The sequence below is a fragment of the Boleophthalmus pectinirostris genome, unplaced genomic scaffold (genome assembly GCF_026225935.1).
Source record: "Boleophthalmus pectinirostris isolate CB_2022bp ecotype Guang Dong unplaced genomic scaffold, ASM2622593v1 HiC_scaffold_22, whole genome shotgun sequence".
In the NCBI taxonomy this organism is placed as follows: domain Eukaryota; kingdom Metazoa; phylum Chordata; class Actinopteri; order Gobiiformes; family Gobiidae; genus Boleophthalmus; species Boleophthalmus pectinirostris.
The window spans coordinates 22,722,290-22,737,690 of NW_026571190.1; the positions used below are offsets into that span (position 1 = coordinate 22,722,290).

General features: G+C 37.4%; 1 protein-coding gene across 1 annotated transcript in view; it reads left to right on the forward strand.

Annotated features, from left to right (window-relative positions):
• The first annotated feature begins 6,504 nt into the window (after positions 1 to 6,504).
• tusc3 (tumor suppressor candidate 3) overlaps positions 6,505 to 15,401 on the forward strand; it is a 45,583-nt gene continuing 36,686 nt past the window's right edge. The window contains exon 1 of the mRNA XM_020931423.2: positions 6,505 to 6,636. Coding sequence (XP_020787082.2) covers positions 6,532 to 6,636 — 105 coding nt within the window. The 5' untranslated portion in view covers positions 6,505 to 6,531. The remainder of the gene's footprint in view (positions 6,637 to 15,401) is intronic.

Consider the following 15,401-nt stretch of genomic DNA (forward strand, 5'->3'; position numbering starts at 1 on the left):
CTTAAATCGCCGCGCAGCCATCAGCAGCTCGTCCAGACAAGAAGCTGTCTCTTTGGTTTTATCCGCTGTCAGACCACCCAGCCACCCGTCTACCCGTCAGAGAATCCAAAGTCCTGCGTCTTACCTTGAGAGCTTCTATATCCAAAGATGTGGAGCGGTCCATGACAGTGGCCGAGAGTGGTGGTCAAAAGTCCAGTGAAATCAGTCACGTAATCACAAGTCCCACAACAACGGGGAGAAGGAGCAAAGAATGAAGACTGGAGGGGGAAAAGTTGCACACTAGAGTCCAAAAGTCTGCTGCAACATCCCAATTAGGAGTCCAATATTTTAGCAATATTCCAACGCAGCATCAGAAGAACTCTCGCACTTTCATCTCTACAGATGTTTTGTAGAATCACGGCTCCATACTGTATAATTGTCTGCTCAAAATGTAAAGCAATAGGCGATGGTGCCGCTTCTTTATGCGGCTTTTTACGCACCAGACCTATCCAAACGTTCTGTCTAAATCAATTTGTGAAATACTGCATCTTGTTGAAATGACAGACTTTCCTATGGAGACAGTAAGCAAAAATGCAATATTATCCAATGGGCTACCCGGTGTGGCTGTCAGCGGGAGGAAATCTGGACCGGTATCCGGAGTCACACAGAAGATATTCTTCCAGCCGAGCCTGAGCGAGTTCCATGCGGCAAACCGCCAGAGATACAAGCTTCCCCGAAAAGAAGGGAAGACAGAGAACCGAGAGAGGGGAAAAGCGAGGGAGACCTTGTGAGAGAGAGAGGTGGTGCTGAGGAGAAAGAGTGAGAGGACGCGGGGAGAGTTGAGACGATGCGGAGGGAAGGAAGGTTTATGCTGTATATTATCCCCACTGACTGACGCACCGGTATGTGCACGAGGACGGGGAGAGAGAGGCGTGCGCGTGAGTGTGTGTATGGGGTTTGGGCTGGAGGGGGGTGTACAGGAGAGGGGGGTTGCTTACTAATCAAGTAGATGAATGGAGAATGCTGCTCTGCCACTAAGAAGATTTAAACGCATAGATTTTTGGGAAGGTTGTTGCAAGAGCCATTTCTTCGGATGGATTTGTAAGTCATGAATAGTCACTGAGGTGTCACAAGTTATTGACCCCATAACAATTTTTTTTTTTTTCTTGTTTTTTTTCCTCACACGTAACATGTATGATATTTGTATGTATGCTATCCACAATTAGTTTTAATGAGCTGAGCAAACTTTCCTGTGATATCTCTCTGTCCTTCCGTGGCGCAAATTGTCTAGATGGATCTCCTGCATAATGAGGTGTCGCCGCCTGCCGACCAGCAGGGCTCTTTATTATGTGTCACACGGCTCGGGTGAGCAGCTCAAGTGAGCGCTGTGGAGATGAGACTACAGCAGGTAAAGACAGTTTTGCCCATGAAGACAATTCCAGTACATCCAATCCTCCACACTCTCACGGGTTTACTCTCCTGAGTAACCCTCAAGTGATGAGTAAAATCAGAATTATTTTTTACATGTTAAAATGCAAAAGCATTTCAGGAAACGCAAAGAAGCTGCTAAAAGGATAAGATCTGTGGTTCCAAACTGGGAATTAGACTTGGAAACTCTCCAGCCAGGTGAGGTATAAGAAGATTACATTTGAGTTCCCATCCTACAGGCAACACCAACATCCTACAGCATCTGCCAAACCAGGTCAGCCAGTTCCCAGACCGTACAGTTTGGCAAGGTAACTCATATATTTAAATGATATTAAAACTGCAGGTAAGAAATTTGACTGTAAATACATACTTGGGATTTTTTTCTTAACATGACATCATTGCCTCTAAATGCATTGTAAAGGTCTCAACATTTTAACATAGCATGATTTAATTGACTTATTGTTTTGGCCCTGTGGCTTTGTTTTAGCTTAAACCATTTGTAATTGTCTTTTTAGCATACTTGAATAATAGCACACAGTAACACACCAAAATAATGGACATCATATTAATTAATACCAGCTGCTTTTCTCATTTTATCAGACCTTTTACAAAGCCTTTTCTCAGCTCCCATTCTCTCATACACTGAAAAAAATTAAACACTGATTTAACTTACAATTTATATAGAAATCATTTACATCTAAATATTGTAAATTGGTCCAACTATTTTTTTTTTTAATTGTAAGTTAATGAATTATAAATTGGTTCAACAAGAAAACATTCATTACCTCAACACGCAAAAGTTAACCGAGTCAATTTTTAAAAATTCATTAGCATTTATGGGCCAATTTAAAATTTCAGATTAAATCTACCTGAACTTGTTTCTCCTATTTATAGTGGTCCTATAATCTCAATAATTTCACAACACATTGAATTATTTTACTTTTTATTTTTATTTAACAGTGCATAAAAGTGATCACTAAATACAGTGATATGCAAGTAGTTACATAGCAACCGGTACTACTACTAAACAAATATAAGGTAAGCCATCATATGTCCTTTAACTTGTTTTTCAGCTTTTTAAAAAAAAAAACTCTTAACTTGCCTTGGTCCTACAGTGGTACAGTTTGTACAACTGAACAAAAAAAAAAAAAAAAAGTGAGAAGTTCACCTGTGGATTTGCAGAAAATTTCAACCAAGTTTTACCTGTTTTAAAAAAACGTATGAGTGAACAATAAAACTGAAGATACAAAGTTTTGTATGAATAAGTGTGCAAGCTTGAAATATCAACTACTTGTTATGTAGCAAGACACTCAGTTTGTGAACTTTGGGACTTTTTTCCCATCCAGTCCCATAAGAACTTTCTGAATGAACTCAAATGTATGTACACATTTCTTCGGGTACTGCATGTTTAGAGTATATATGAGACTAAACAGCATGACAAAAGCTTGAACCACTGAATTTAGATTAGCCAGGACCTCTTCACCTTCCAACTGCCATTGTCTCCTCCACCACACTGTATTCTTGCTGTACCTGCAAAACATGAGTAGATTAGCACAAAATATAATTTTCAATGCTTATTATCAGTCTGCATGTATGCATCTGTACGCATTCTAAGAATTTGCAAAAGACACTTCATATTCTAAAATGGAGGCCAGAGCACATGGCGCGCATATCACATTCTACTGCTTTATTAGGCAGAGTCAAGTAAGGCTGTTGCCAGTGCTGCCCCCTATGTTAGATGGATTGACTTGGCACAGCGCATGTGCAAGACATGCTCAATGAACAAACATTCATTGGATCAATTAACTATTTAATTACTGTTGATTTGCTTTAGCCAATTAGATGTACGTAGAAAAATTAATACAAACACAAGATTGAATGTGTATTGTTTAAATTGTACCAGCCAATTTCATTTTCTTTCTTTAAGTCAATGGGAAAAAAACATATTGAATGAACAACAGCAATGTTTCACTTTTTTCAGTGTATGTCTGCTTGCTGTTTTTTTGTTAACCATGTGACTTGTCTAAGAGATGGCTAACAGCAAATTTTCAGTAAAAAAAAAAAAATTAATCATGATGCCTTGTGCTTTGGTTTTATTATAGATGATTGTGGTATACTGTGGCCACTTTGCTCATTAGCCATATGCAAACACTGAATGTACTCTAAGGTCAGGCTTTGAGAATAATATATATCATAATTAATTAATAATCCCATATTATGTTTAGTCTCTCTCTTATGGGCAGTAATAGCTGAGAGCTTTATGTATCTGCTCGAATGCAAAGTGCAGCTGTTCTTTAGATGCAGAGTGAGCAAAACCTCTTTGGAAGGTCAGACTTTCCTGACTTTGCTGCTGAAGTCTCCCAGTGTGAATATTTCGCAAGCAGCATTACAGCAAACAAAACAGGAGAAACTAAACAGTATCAGTATTATGCAAAGGAGGCATGTTTTAAATATTTGTTGGGATTATGTAGATTACAGACAATATTATTTACAATCCATAATAAATGTGCTAAAAAGTGCCTGTAAATGTCTTTGTTAGGGTTGAAGTAACACATAAAACATTACACAAAGATTGCATATTATTTTTGCAGCCTTTTACTAGTGTTTTGTGGATATATCATAAACTGCATAAAGTGTGATGTCACCCATAGCGTGGGCTCCCCTCAAATGAAGCTCATGATGCTAAAGGTTACAGGAGCAAATCTGGAGCCAGGCTCTATATTATGAATAGTTTTTTTTTAAATGGACAAAATAGCAAGAAAAAACCCAGGATGACGTAGAGCGGGTTAATACGAATATTTTAAGACCAAAATGACGAGGCTCACTGCAGCAGTCACAGAGAGGGGGGCGACAGTATTCCATTGTAAGTCAGTGGGAGCCAGGGTCAAAAGGAGCCGGGAGAGCCGCATGCAAACTTCTTATTTGTAATGCGGCGGCTATTGTCTAGCTATGTCCATTGTCTATGGGATATACTAAGTTGTAAAAAGCTTTAAAACAAAATTTTCTCCTATCTCTACTTTAAAATGTTATTATTTCGGGCAAAAACATGAAAACATGCATGTTATAAGTTTAACAACATATACAATAAACATAAGTAAATAGCCTGCATAAAAAGTGAAAAAAACTAAAAACAAACAAAATTCAACTTAGTAACAGATTTTAATATCTAAAGAAAGCTATTTCAGTGGGTTTGGGACTTTTTATCTGGGAAACTGCTTTGTCTGAATATGGCTGGTAGCTCCTTTGGGGAGCTCTCTATCAATCTAGACTAGAAGTCTCCAACCTGTAGCTTGGGAGCTACCAGTAGCTCTCCACCCCCTTTCAAGTAGCTCACCAAGGGATTTCTGAATTCTATGTATTGTGGATAAAAAGTAAAATTAAATGCATTACCATTGTAATTGTATCATTTTGATGTCTAACTTGGTGCACCGATAAATGGACAATGGTTCATGTTTAAGCCTCTAACTGTTCCCTTGCTTGCTGTGGCTCTTATATTTACTCAGTTTCTTTGCGACAGCTGAAATTGGTAGCTCTCTGGCATTTTTGTTTTGTAAAGGTAACTTACTGGGGAAAAAAAAAAAAAAAAAGATTGGAGACCCCAGGTCTGGACTGTCCGGTCTGTAGAACTAGAGCAGGACCTGTGTCACTACAGACATTGTCCTGGTTCTGTCAGGACCTCTTCGTTTTTGTTTTTTGTTTTTTTTTTTTATTCTTTGTTTGCTGTTGATACTTTGCAGCTGATGTCATCAACACTGGGATGTGATGCTAACTATAAGCACTGCTCTATCTGAGACTTGTTAGACTTTAATAAAAATAATGAGCTTTATTTAAAATAACTGTGTTATTTATTAATTATTTTAACACAATCTGGCCATAAAGAGCTGACTTATCTGAACTACAACAGGTGAGTTGACTGTGCTGTTAAACAAGTCTCTCTCTAGTAGCATTTCAGTCACATGCTGGTTAGCATTAGCCAACAGTTTTTTGTTCACACTTGAAATCATGAACACTCATATTGATCACAGGCTTCTGAAAATGTGTTGTTAAATCCATTTTGTATTTTGCATATTTGTATTTTGTATTTTTTGACATTTTTTGACAGTGTGTGCGAAAGTGTCCATTGTATCACCATGGTAACTGCTGAACATTCCACCATAGAGATACATGCAGAACACCCAACACACCAGTATCAATAGAGAATGAATGGTAGTTTTTACATGGCTGAGACATGTCCAGATTGTTTCATGGTACATTGACTTTTAGAGTTAATGCGTTTCATTCCCCGTCTGTGCATTATTTGTAAAGGAAATAGAGACCTGGTTGTGTGTGACAAATCCTCATTCATAAATGAATAATATTTCCCCTATAGCTGACTTTTGTTCATTTGTGTGCTTGTCTTATTAAACGTGATACAGCTTTAATGTATTCAAATAGAATCAGTTTTAATTACCTCTGCCATCGAGGTAATGGAAATGCCAGCGTCTGTTTGTTGTTTTATTGTGAGCAGGTCCGACAGCAGGATTACTCTCACTCTACAACACTGATGCGCCTCAAACTGTAATGACACATGAATGAGATATTACAGGGTAGACTGTATTTTGAAAGGAAATCAATATAAAAAGTACACAGCTTTATCTGAAACACATCTCTGAGTGGCAGCTATTTTTAGGAAAGAACTTAGGTACAACACTTTTTCACACAAATCTATTAGACTAATTATTTATGGGTAGTAGATACAGTAGCTTATAGTTGTAGTTTCTCAGTCTAGAAATAGCTGCAGTAGACTACTGTGCATGTTTTAATTTCTTAGGCAGTTTCATGGTATTATCCTAATATTATCCTAAGAAATTCATGATCAAATTAGGCCAAATAGAAGTCAGCACATTTTGTCAGTTACTAAAAAATATATTTAGGCCCATTGTGTTTGTAATATTGTTTAATAATACTGACTATTGCTCCACTGGCATTATCATATAGGCATATATTTACTGCATCAATATTATTTGACCCAGATAAACTACATTACCCATAATCCTCCGCGCTTGGACATTTCTTCTCTGATTGGTCCTATTGCAATCCAATCCCTTCCTCGACCGTGTACTGCAGTTGGAGCATCCTTCCGTCATGGCGTCTGTGTGGGGAAAATCGCTTGCAAACCCAGCGATTTTGAGCACATTTCTTCTTATTTTGCTCTGTCTCCCGCCTGGAGGAGGACAGAAGAAGAAAGAGGTAAGCTCACTTGTCCAGCTTATCGATTGAAAAGCGCTGCTATTCTAAACATTGTCGCAAAGGCTCACTACCGGTGTGTGCGAAGCTGCTGCTGCTACTGACAGATCACAGTCTCTGATCAGGTTTAGGAAGTCATTATAGCTTTATTGAACCCCGCGAATAAAATGTTATATGCAATGACCATAAACCTTTTTATTTAGTTTCCATTACTTTCTTTGATCTCATTGGCTAAACATTGACAGCTAACCAGGATATAACGTAGCCAGCTAAACAAGATGCTAAACACGGATATGCATGCGCGAAATTTAAAGTGCCACTGTGCACTTATTATTTATTTTAGTCTGGGCATTTGACACTGATATTGCGTTAACTCTATCTCAATATTTATTTTGAAATCGATCCTATGAAGTTTTTCTTTGACTGTTGCCTCTTTCAGTTTCAGTAGATGTCATTAATAAAATAGCAATCGCAATTAAAACAGTTGAACATCATTACATTGATTCTTGAGGACTGTTTAGACATATATTTATCTCTTACAATAGGTCTATTCCTCGTCATTACTGTGTGGTGAAGTACAAATAGCTGAACTTGTTAGTTTGAGGAGAGTGATGAGGTAACTCCACCCATCTCTGCTCATAACTATTGTTGGGCCCCTTTTGCCTTACCCTTACCTCACCTATGCCCGCTCGCTTGTGTTTTTCCACCAGTGTCACAGAACATATATTGTGCTTGAGCCTGCTGTATAGTTATAATCTATGACACCCTTGGATCATTGCTATAATCGGCATAGTTTAAAACGTAATATTCATCTAATGACTTAATTAAAGAAACAAGACTGCTGGCTTCCAGGTTAGAAAACTGCTGTGCCCAGTAGGAGCAGATGTAAACATCAGCACAACAAAGAGTCACAAGTCTGATGGATAGCTGCAGATCATGCTAACAAGCAGAAGGTGTTTTTCCTTTGTACCAAAATCACCAAAATCATGATGCCAAATCCTACATGTATCACAATTAAAAAATAGAATTGGAGAAAGAAGTAAGTAGAGAGCAATGGGTGCTGCTGATGGTAGTTCTTGTCAGTGTGGCTTCTTGAATATAAGTGATTGAAGATTGCTCAAACTTGCAACTTCGAGAATGTAAATGAGAAGGGGAAACGACTGGTTAAAAATTCTGAAAATGTCAATTATTACCCAGTATGTTTTAGATCCTATTTTCCAATTGTTCCAAGTGGGTGCTGAATTGCTTCCCCAAAATAGCAGTACTAATTCAAAATGTTTACTTCACAGCCCTTTGTCTTTTCTAGCTAGATTTTTGCAGTGAAACAACACAAGGATAGTTGAGTAAAGTAGTACTGGGTCTATGTGTGCAGTAGGCATGGCACGTCTGTTGAAAATTGCGCAATTAATCTGTTGACTTTGATCTCAAATATCATTGGTGCATCTGGTGTTGTAATTGTTTCATGACTGATCCAGTGTTGTCAAGATACTTACATTTCAATCTTGATTTCAATACTAAGGAATAGACTTGATACTCAATAATGATTCCGATACCAAAATCATAATTAAAACATTGTTTAATCAACAGAATATGTTTTTTTACATTAAATGATAGTACTTTCTTTTATATGACCCCGTGGCCTTATAAATCTGTGTAATCCCTCAATTATCCAGGTAGGTTCTATAGTGGGCGTACACTAGTCTATGTGGTCTTATACTTATGATACAGCTCAAGATCATTCAAAAGCTTCTTTTTTTTTGTCCTGTGAGTGTGAATTACTTTTTTGAATTGATACCTGCTCAAATAATTATCTCATTTCGATGTTAGTTTTAGTAGTGATTAGTATATAATTTTCAATACTTCTGAGAACCTTAGATTGATCTAATGAAAATGGAGGCAAAAATTGACAGTTGAATGTTATTAATATTTCAGTCTGTGTTTATTGGTAAGATGAATACATTAATTAGTAATTAGTCTTCAGCATTTGATTTGACTATTGAATTCTTTGCTTAATGGCATTTTTTTTTTCTTTTCCTGTCTGCTGGAGTTGAAATTTTGAACACCAAATACTGATCATACTAAAATAAAAATAAATCATGTGCTGCATTTGTCGCTACACCCTCGAGTTATACAAGTCCTCCTCTGACTCTTAACTTCGACATTGTTAGTTCCAGTGTCTGATGTGTCTGTGAAAAGTAGATGGCTCTTGGTAATATGGCCGCACACACAGGCGCGCTTTGAATGAGCCACGGGAGGCGTATCGAGAGTTTTAATGTGAGAAATGTACTTTGCCTAGTCTCCAGCCCAGGGCCACTGCAGGGAAGTTAGAGGAAGATGTTATTTAGGTGGCAATGGACAAAATGGTGAAGCAGCACTTTGTATTCACTCCATGACTTGTGCTCTCCGTCTATGCCCTTCATCTCCTTCTCTTTTTTGCCATGATAGCTCTCTGCTCACACCTTTAGCGTCTAGTCCCCACGGCACGACGGTATTTAAATATCAAGTGACCATTACAGCTGTTTCCACTTGCCCATTTCACATCACGGCTGCAGACTTGGACATTTTTTACTTTTATTGCAGATACTTGGAACTGTACAAGATTATTAGGAAATGACTGAAAATATCTACATTTCAGAAGAGAGAGTGAAACTTGCATATGGCATACTGTAGTTTTTTCATATGCATCATTTTGTATTGAGGCCTGTTGTGATAACAAATTCTGATATGCAATATATTGCTGAAGTAAATATCGGTGATAAACAAGAATACTGAAACAAAAATAATTTAGTACCACTGAACCAGTAACTCAAGGGCAGATTTAAACCACAAAAAATATTCTTAATGTTCAATATTGTTCAAAAATCATGACCTAAAAAACAGAAAAAAAAAACAAAACAAAAAAAAAACATTTAGCCAAATGAAACATTTAAGAACTTAGTTTGCATGTATAATGAGTCAAGTTATTAATTTGACCTTTTATGGATTATGTCTTAATGTCTGCCCAAAATATGACCAAAACTGGTAGTAGTGGTGCAAAGTACACATGGTAAATATTGACCATAAAAAATATAGTTCCAGCTTTCATATATTGAACGACAAGTCAATATAGTAATTATTGTGACAGTACTATTTGTATGCATATTTTCAAATGGGAACTAGTTGACAAGTTGATGTATATTTTTTATTAACAAAAGTTAAACTAGCTAGCAGTTGCAAACAACAGTCCTTGTCCTTATCTCGCATTGGTTTACAGAGCAAAGGCAGCTGGACCGGCGTCACACTGGAATCTCACATCAGCACAGCACAGCACAGGTCTTTGCAAAGGTGTGCTGTATTGTTAGAATAGAAAATGATATTAGCCAAAACGCTGATCGGGGCACTTTTATGGAAATGTTATTTTTAACCTATGGAATATGTTGTATGTGCAAAGACTCTGGCTTTCTCTGCAAAAATCAGATTAAATGTAGAGATGGATGAAGGAGTGGAAACGGGCAGTCCGCGGAAGTACGTATTTGATAAAATATAAAAGTTAAATCTTTGAAAAATACCACAGTAACTTCTGTGTACCGTAAAAAAATAAAATCAATAAACAAGGCTCTCCTGGGATCAGAACTCCCATGGAAATTGAGAATGGCTGGTTTAATAAGAGATATAAAAATAAGGCATTTCGAAAAGTCTGAATGGAAATGAGCAAATAAGTAAAACTTTTCAATTATAGATTCTAAATTCTTCTAGACATTGAACTTCTGAGATTGAAATAAGAGAAGACTTTGCATGTCCCTTCATTGTTCATCATTCATGCACTGTTGGAAATTATATGTTGCCAGTGTTGTGATTCTGTCTTAAGGCTGACTGCAGCACAAAGAAACAACTTGTGTAAGCACTTCCTGTTCCCCAGCTTATGGAGTCAGGGGAGCGACCAGAAAAGTCCAGGCCAGCGCGATGGAGAATTATATCAAGTATCCAGAGAGTACTATATCTGTGGAGAAATATAGATTGCAAACTGTGCGGCCATACCCCACCCAGGGACCCGGGACCAGTCAAATAAGTGGATTGGAATAACAAGAGGCTGGCCCCACACACCCAGGCACAATAACCAGCTTAGTCCTTTAGGGCACCTCTGACCACTCGCAACTTCAGAGTCTTATGAAGCTCTGAAGAGGAGCTAAACTGTGTAAGCAATACTTTGGGCTCCAGATTCAACTGAGGACAAAGTGCAATTCAACATCAAGACATTTTTACTGGCTTTGTTCCCATCAAATTATACTAAGACAGGTACAATTAGAATGATGAAGGCTCATCATTAAACTCACCAAAAAAGCAGGGTTATTTAGGTGATGATTTTGTTCCGTCCTTGTAAAGTCCCAGGGATGTTGCTTTTTATGAGGATACACTTGACAAAACATTATAGTGTAATATTCTTCTTTTATTAAAAACAATTTATAAAAAAAAATAAAAATTGCATCTTTCTTAATATGTTAAACTAACATTTACCATGCTAACGGCACACTTCCTGATTCTTTGCCAATGAAATGCTTTATAATTATATGCAGTCAGGACACAGTCGTCTCATTTTTGTCTCATCTGTAATGCAGCAAGACAAATTTAGCTTAAATACTGAGGTAATACAAAGAAGTACTATTTATTCTTATCAAAATTGCTAACACTTGGACAGGAATTTTATACCCTCTGTAATGCCCGTAGACAGTTGTCTGTCTATGCACAATGCTTGGAAAATAATTACTAGAGATGCACCATTATACATTTTTTTCCCAAAACAAGTACGTGCATGAGTACTTCATTTTGATTATGTGAATTCTATAACTTCTATTACACTGGTAAATTAAATTATTTTCATATGATTATTGCCCTCATTTTCACTGGAATACTTTTTTTAGGGTTTTAAATTTCTGTTTAAAATCACTATAGTTAGGTTTAATTCCAAAATAATTTAGAGAAGTTCTTTCGTCTTTGCAGACTGCGCTCTGACTGCAATGGCAAGAAGTCACTTTTAGCATAGCAGTGAATGCTCTCTGATTTTACCACAACCACCCTCTGGATGTGCTATACCTCTTTTAAAAGCTGAACCCCCTCAATTCAGTCACTATATTTGTTTGTCGATTACAATATGTCACAATTCATGCACAAGCTAAGAAGCACCACCACCACTTAGGTACATTAGCCTGCCGCTATGTAAACACAAGCACTGCACTGATATCTTTTGTGAACTGAATAAAACCTTTTAAGAGTCCTAAATATTGTTCATGGGTGGTACTGGGTGGTACCCGATCCTGGTATCTTTGCATCCCCAATAATTACATAAGAACGTTTCACCCATTCACAAACATTCACTTACCCCGCTATACAGGAGACAAGGTTACTGCAAGCATGTGTTCCTCCTCCAATCCCTCACCGCCTCTAAAACCAAATGGAGAGAAAAAAACAGAAATTGATGAATGAATTCATCAAAGTAAATATCACTCATTGTTACCCACCTGTTAACAATTTTCATTTGATTTGAAAGTAATTTTTAAAAACTTTATTTTAGAAAAATGACTGAAAAAGAAAATTTTAGAGCAAACTTTACTTTTCCTCAGTCTGCTTCTCATCCCTCACATTTGGGGCACATATGTTCTTGGAGCAAAAAACAGGATCACAGCAAAACGTCTGGGAGCGAGTAATCAATCAGAGAGGTGTCAAAGGCGTTACCTGCTGCAGTACCATTTGATTTGTCTGCAGCGCTGTCTAACCCAGTCACACATCAGCCCACATCTTTTCTTTCATATCCTTTTTCATGTAGATTTTCTTTTGTTTGTGTCTCGCACTTTTCCTTTCTATATACCTACATTCAATTGCAGTGCATTTAATGATTCTCTCCCTCTCTCTTTTGTGCTTAGTATATTTCCGAGCTCCATTACAGATTGATATAAAGCGCCCCATTTCTTAAACTGCTGCTAAAAGTAGCCATAAAGGGCGGCGTGGTTTGCGTAGTAAGATGTTTCAATGTTCTCCGAAGTGAATTCAGGGGTGATTTGTTTGGATCTCGCTCATTAGCTGTAGTCATCTGAATTATTGATGCGGTGATGTCAGGCCTGCTTTCCCGCTGACGGATGGCCTGTGTTCGTAAGTCATTTTCCCCCCTCCACTAAGTCCCCGGCCCACATTTCTATAACTAATTTTCTGAGTGGCAAAAAGATCTCCATCTCTCACCCGTCATACCACTCCCATCACACCTAACTGCTATCTATTGCAAATGTTCTAAACACCAAAATACAATCACAATATGATAGTAATGTTGTTTTTGCAGTATCAGTTTAATAACCCAGTGTGCAAAAACTTGCCCTTTTTAAATGTGATAATCGTGGTTTAAGATTTGTAATAGACTAAAGACATGGCCTGTACATTGATGAATCAACTAAAAGGAGGGAGCTGACAAAAGATCTCAAAATGACTTTGGTCTGAAACAGACTGCAGCCATTCAGAGAAGTACTAACAACTTGTCATAAGTGAAAAGGCAGATTAAACTGTCCACTCACTCCCAAAACTCCAACCAATTCACTCCATGCTTTTTTTCTGGTCTTAATAAATCGTCTTTTATTTTTACAATTTTTAAAAATTCACTAAGATGCCATCAACCATCAGCTGAATAAGATTACACACAAAAAACAGAAATAACACAGATGTGATATACATACTTATATGTGAGATTACAATTTTGATAAGCTTTTTGATCGCATGTTAAAAGTTGTATCCACTGCACCCACATTTTTCACAGTACCATTGATAATTCAATATATGGCCCAAAACATTTGTGTTTATATGATACTAGCATTATCACAATAATACATTTTCAAACTTTGACTTTAAATAATAGTATTTTTTCATGTAGTCTTCTGTGTGAATTTGACTTTTTTAGTATGAGTACCTGCTCAAATGATATCTATCTGTATATCTACTTTCAGTGCTAGTTTTGTATTGATTCATGTCTGATTTTCATATAGACTTCACTCTTGTCAATAGGGTTTATAAATAAGTAACGGGGTAGCTGAAAAGTATGTCCCTGAATGAAAAAATAAATACATAAATAAATTATTATTATTATTATTATTATTATTATCATTAGCAGTAGTAGTAGTAGTAGTAGTAGCAGCAGTAATGATTTGATTTTGATACATTTTCATAGTTCTTAACCCAAAGCAAAATATTGTTCAATATCTTGACATGAAAATGAAAGTTTGCATAATTTATTCATCTTCATTTTTATATTCAGCCACTATTCTTCAACTATTTTGCTACACTGGTGAGTATAGAGTATAGGTGCTTCTCAGTCTGAACCTGCCTACAGCTACTCTACCAAAGGCACTTGTTTGATACTTCAATGTAACATCATATCTGTATAGTTTGAGCTCAGACTTCTTCAGTACTTTTATCTTGATCACTTGTTTCATCCTATTTTTCACCACACTTGCTGCTGGTGTCTTTCCTCTGCTCCCCCCTGCTGGTCTCCCATCTTCCCCACCAGCCCCACTCTGCCTCCTGCTCTCCAGAGACACTGAATCTGTTTCGCACACTGTGTCCCTGCATGGGCACTTGTGCACTACATTTTAACATCACAACTATCAATATTAAAACTTCAACACAGTCAGTTTGACATTCTGTTGATTGCTGCTAGATTCTTTCGTTTTACTCTGAAAACTGAGTCACAGATGGGGATGTCACAGTATCAGATTTTAGTGGTATGATTATTGTCAGAGGAAACATCACAGTCATGATTATTGGCATCATAACCAACAGCAGCAAAATCCTAATTTTATTTATCTCACTGGCTAATAGATCACCATGACTTTAGTATCTTATAGTAGTATGGCCAAGTAAAGCAAATGGGACATAAACAGCCAGATGATATTTAATATTATGCTTTTATACATAAAAATCCTCAAAAATGGATCAGTCAAAAATGGATTCAGTGGGCCTTTCCCATTAAACAGATTTTTTGCTTCAGTGAAGCAAAAGTCAGAGCCTGAGAGGACTTGGGACTCTGGTCTTGTGTTTGTCCCACTTTCTATCAGGTGCTCAGTCCTGGAGAAACGGCTGTCATATCACCGCCTCAAAGAAAACACTTCTTGTGAGAGGAAGAGTTCTAAGGCAGTCCCCACTTTCCTCGTTTAATCTCCCAAATGAATATCTCGCTCAGACTGAATCCTGTCCACTATGATCAGGTGTTGTGCTGTTGAGGTCATTGCTTTTGAGGTTGCACGTGTAGGACCATGTGTCACGATAACTTTTCCTTTATTAAGGCAAAAGGCTTGCGGTGGGCTCTGGCGCCTGGCAAAAATGTACTCCCAAAGGAATTGATCTGGAGCGCCAGGGCATCTTTGGCGGCACCACCGGACTGCACGCTGTGTGGTCTGAGCTCCTCTCATTACTTTTAATTATTCTGAATACTTGGCCAGAATAGCACCGCATGCAGTCTAAGTCTGTGATGACGCTTATCGACAGTGGGTTTAAGTTGCCAATCAAAATTACTGTGAATTTTTTTGTTTAATTTATAGTTATTCCATAGCTGCTACTGGTCATACATAACTTCTCTGTCTAATACCTCTGAAAAGTAATGGATTTTTGGCAAAAAGTAGGATTTCGGGAGTGGAGGAAATGCCAAAACATTCCTATCATGATTATCTACCTTTAAAAAATCTATATGCCACTTATTTATTGTTTTATTTGATAGGGACAGGTACACCAAAGAACAAGAAGAAATTTGCGGTAGT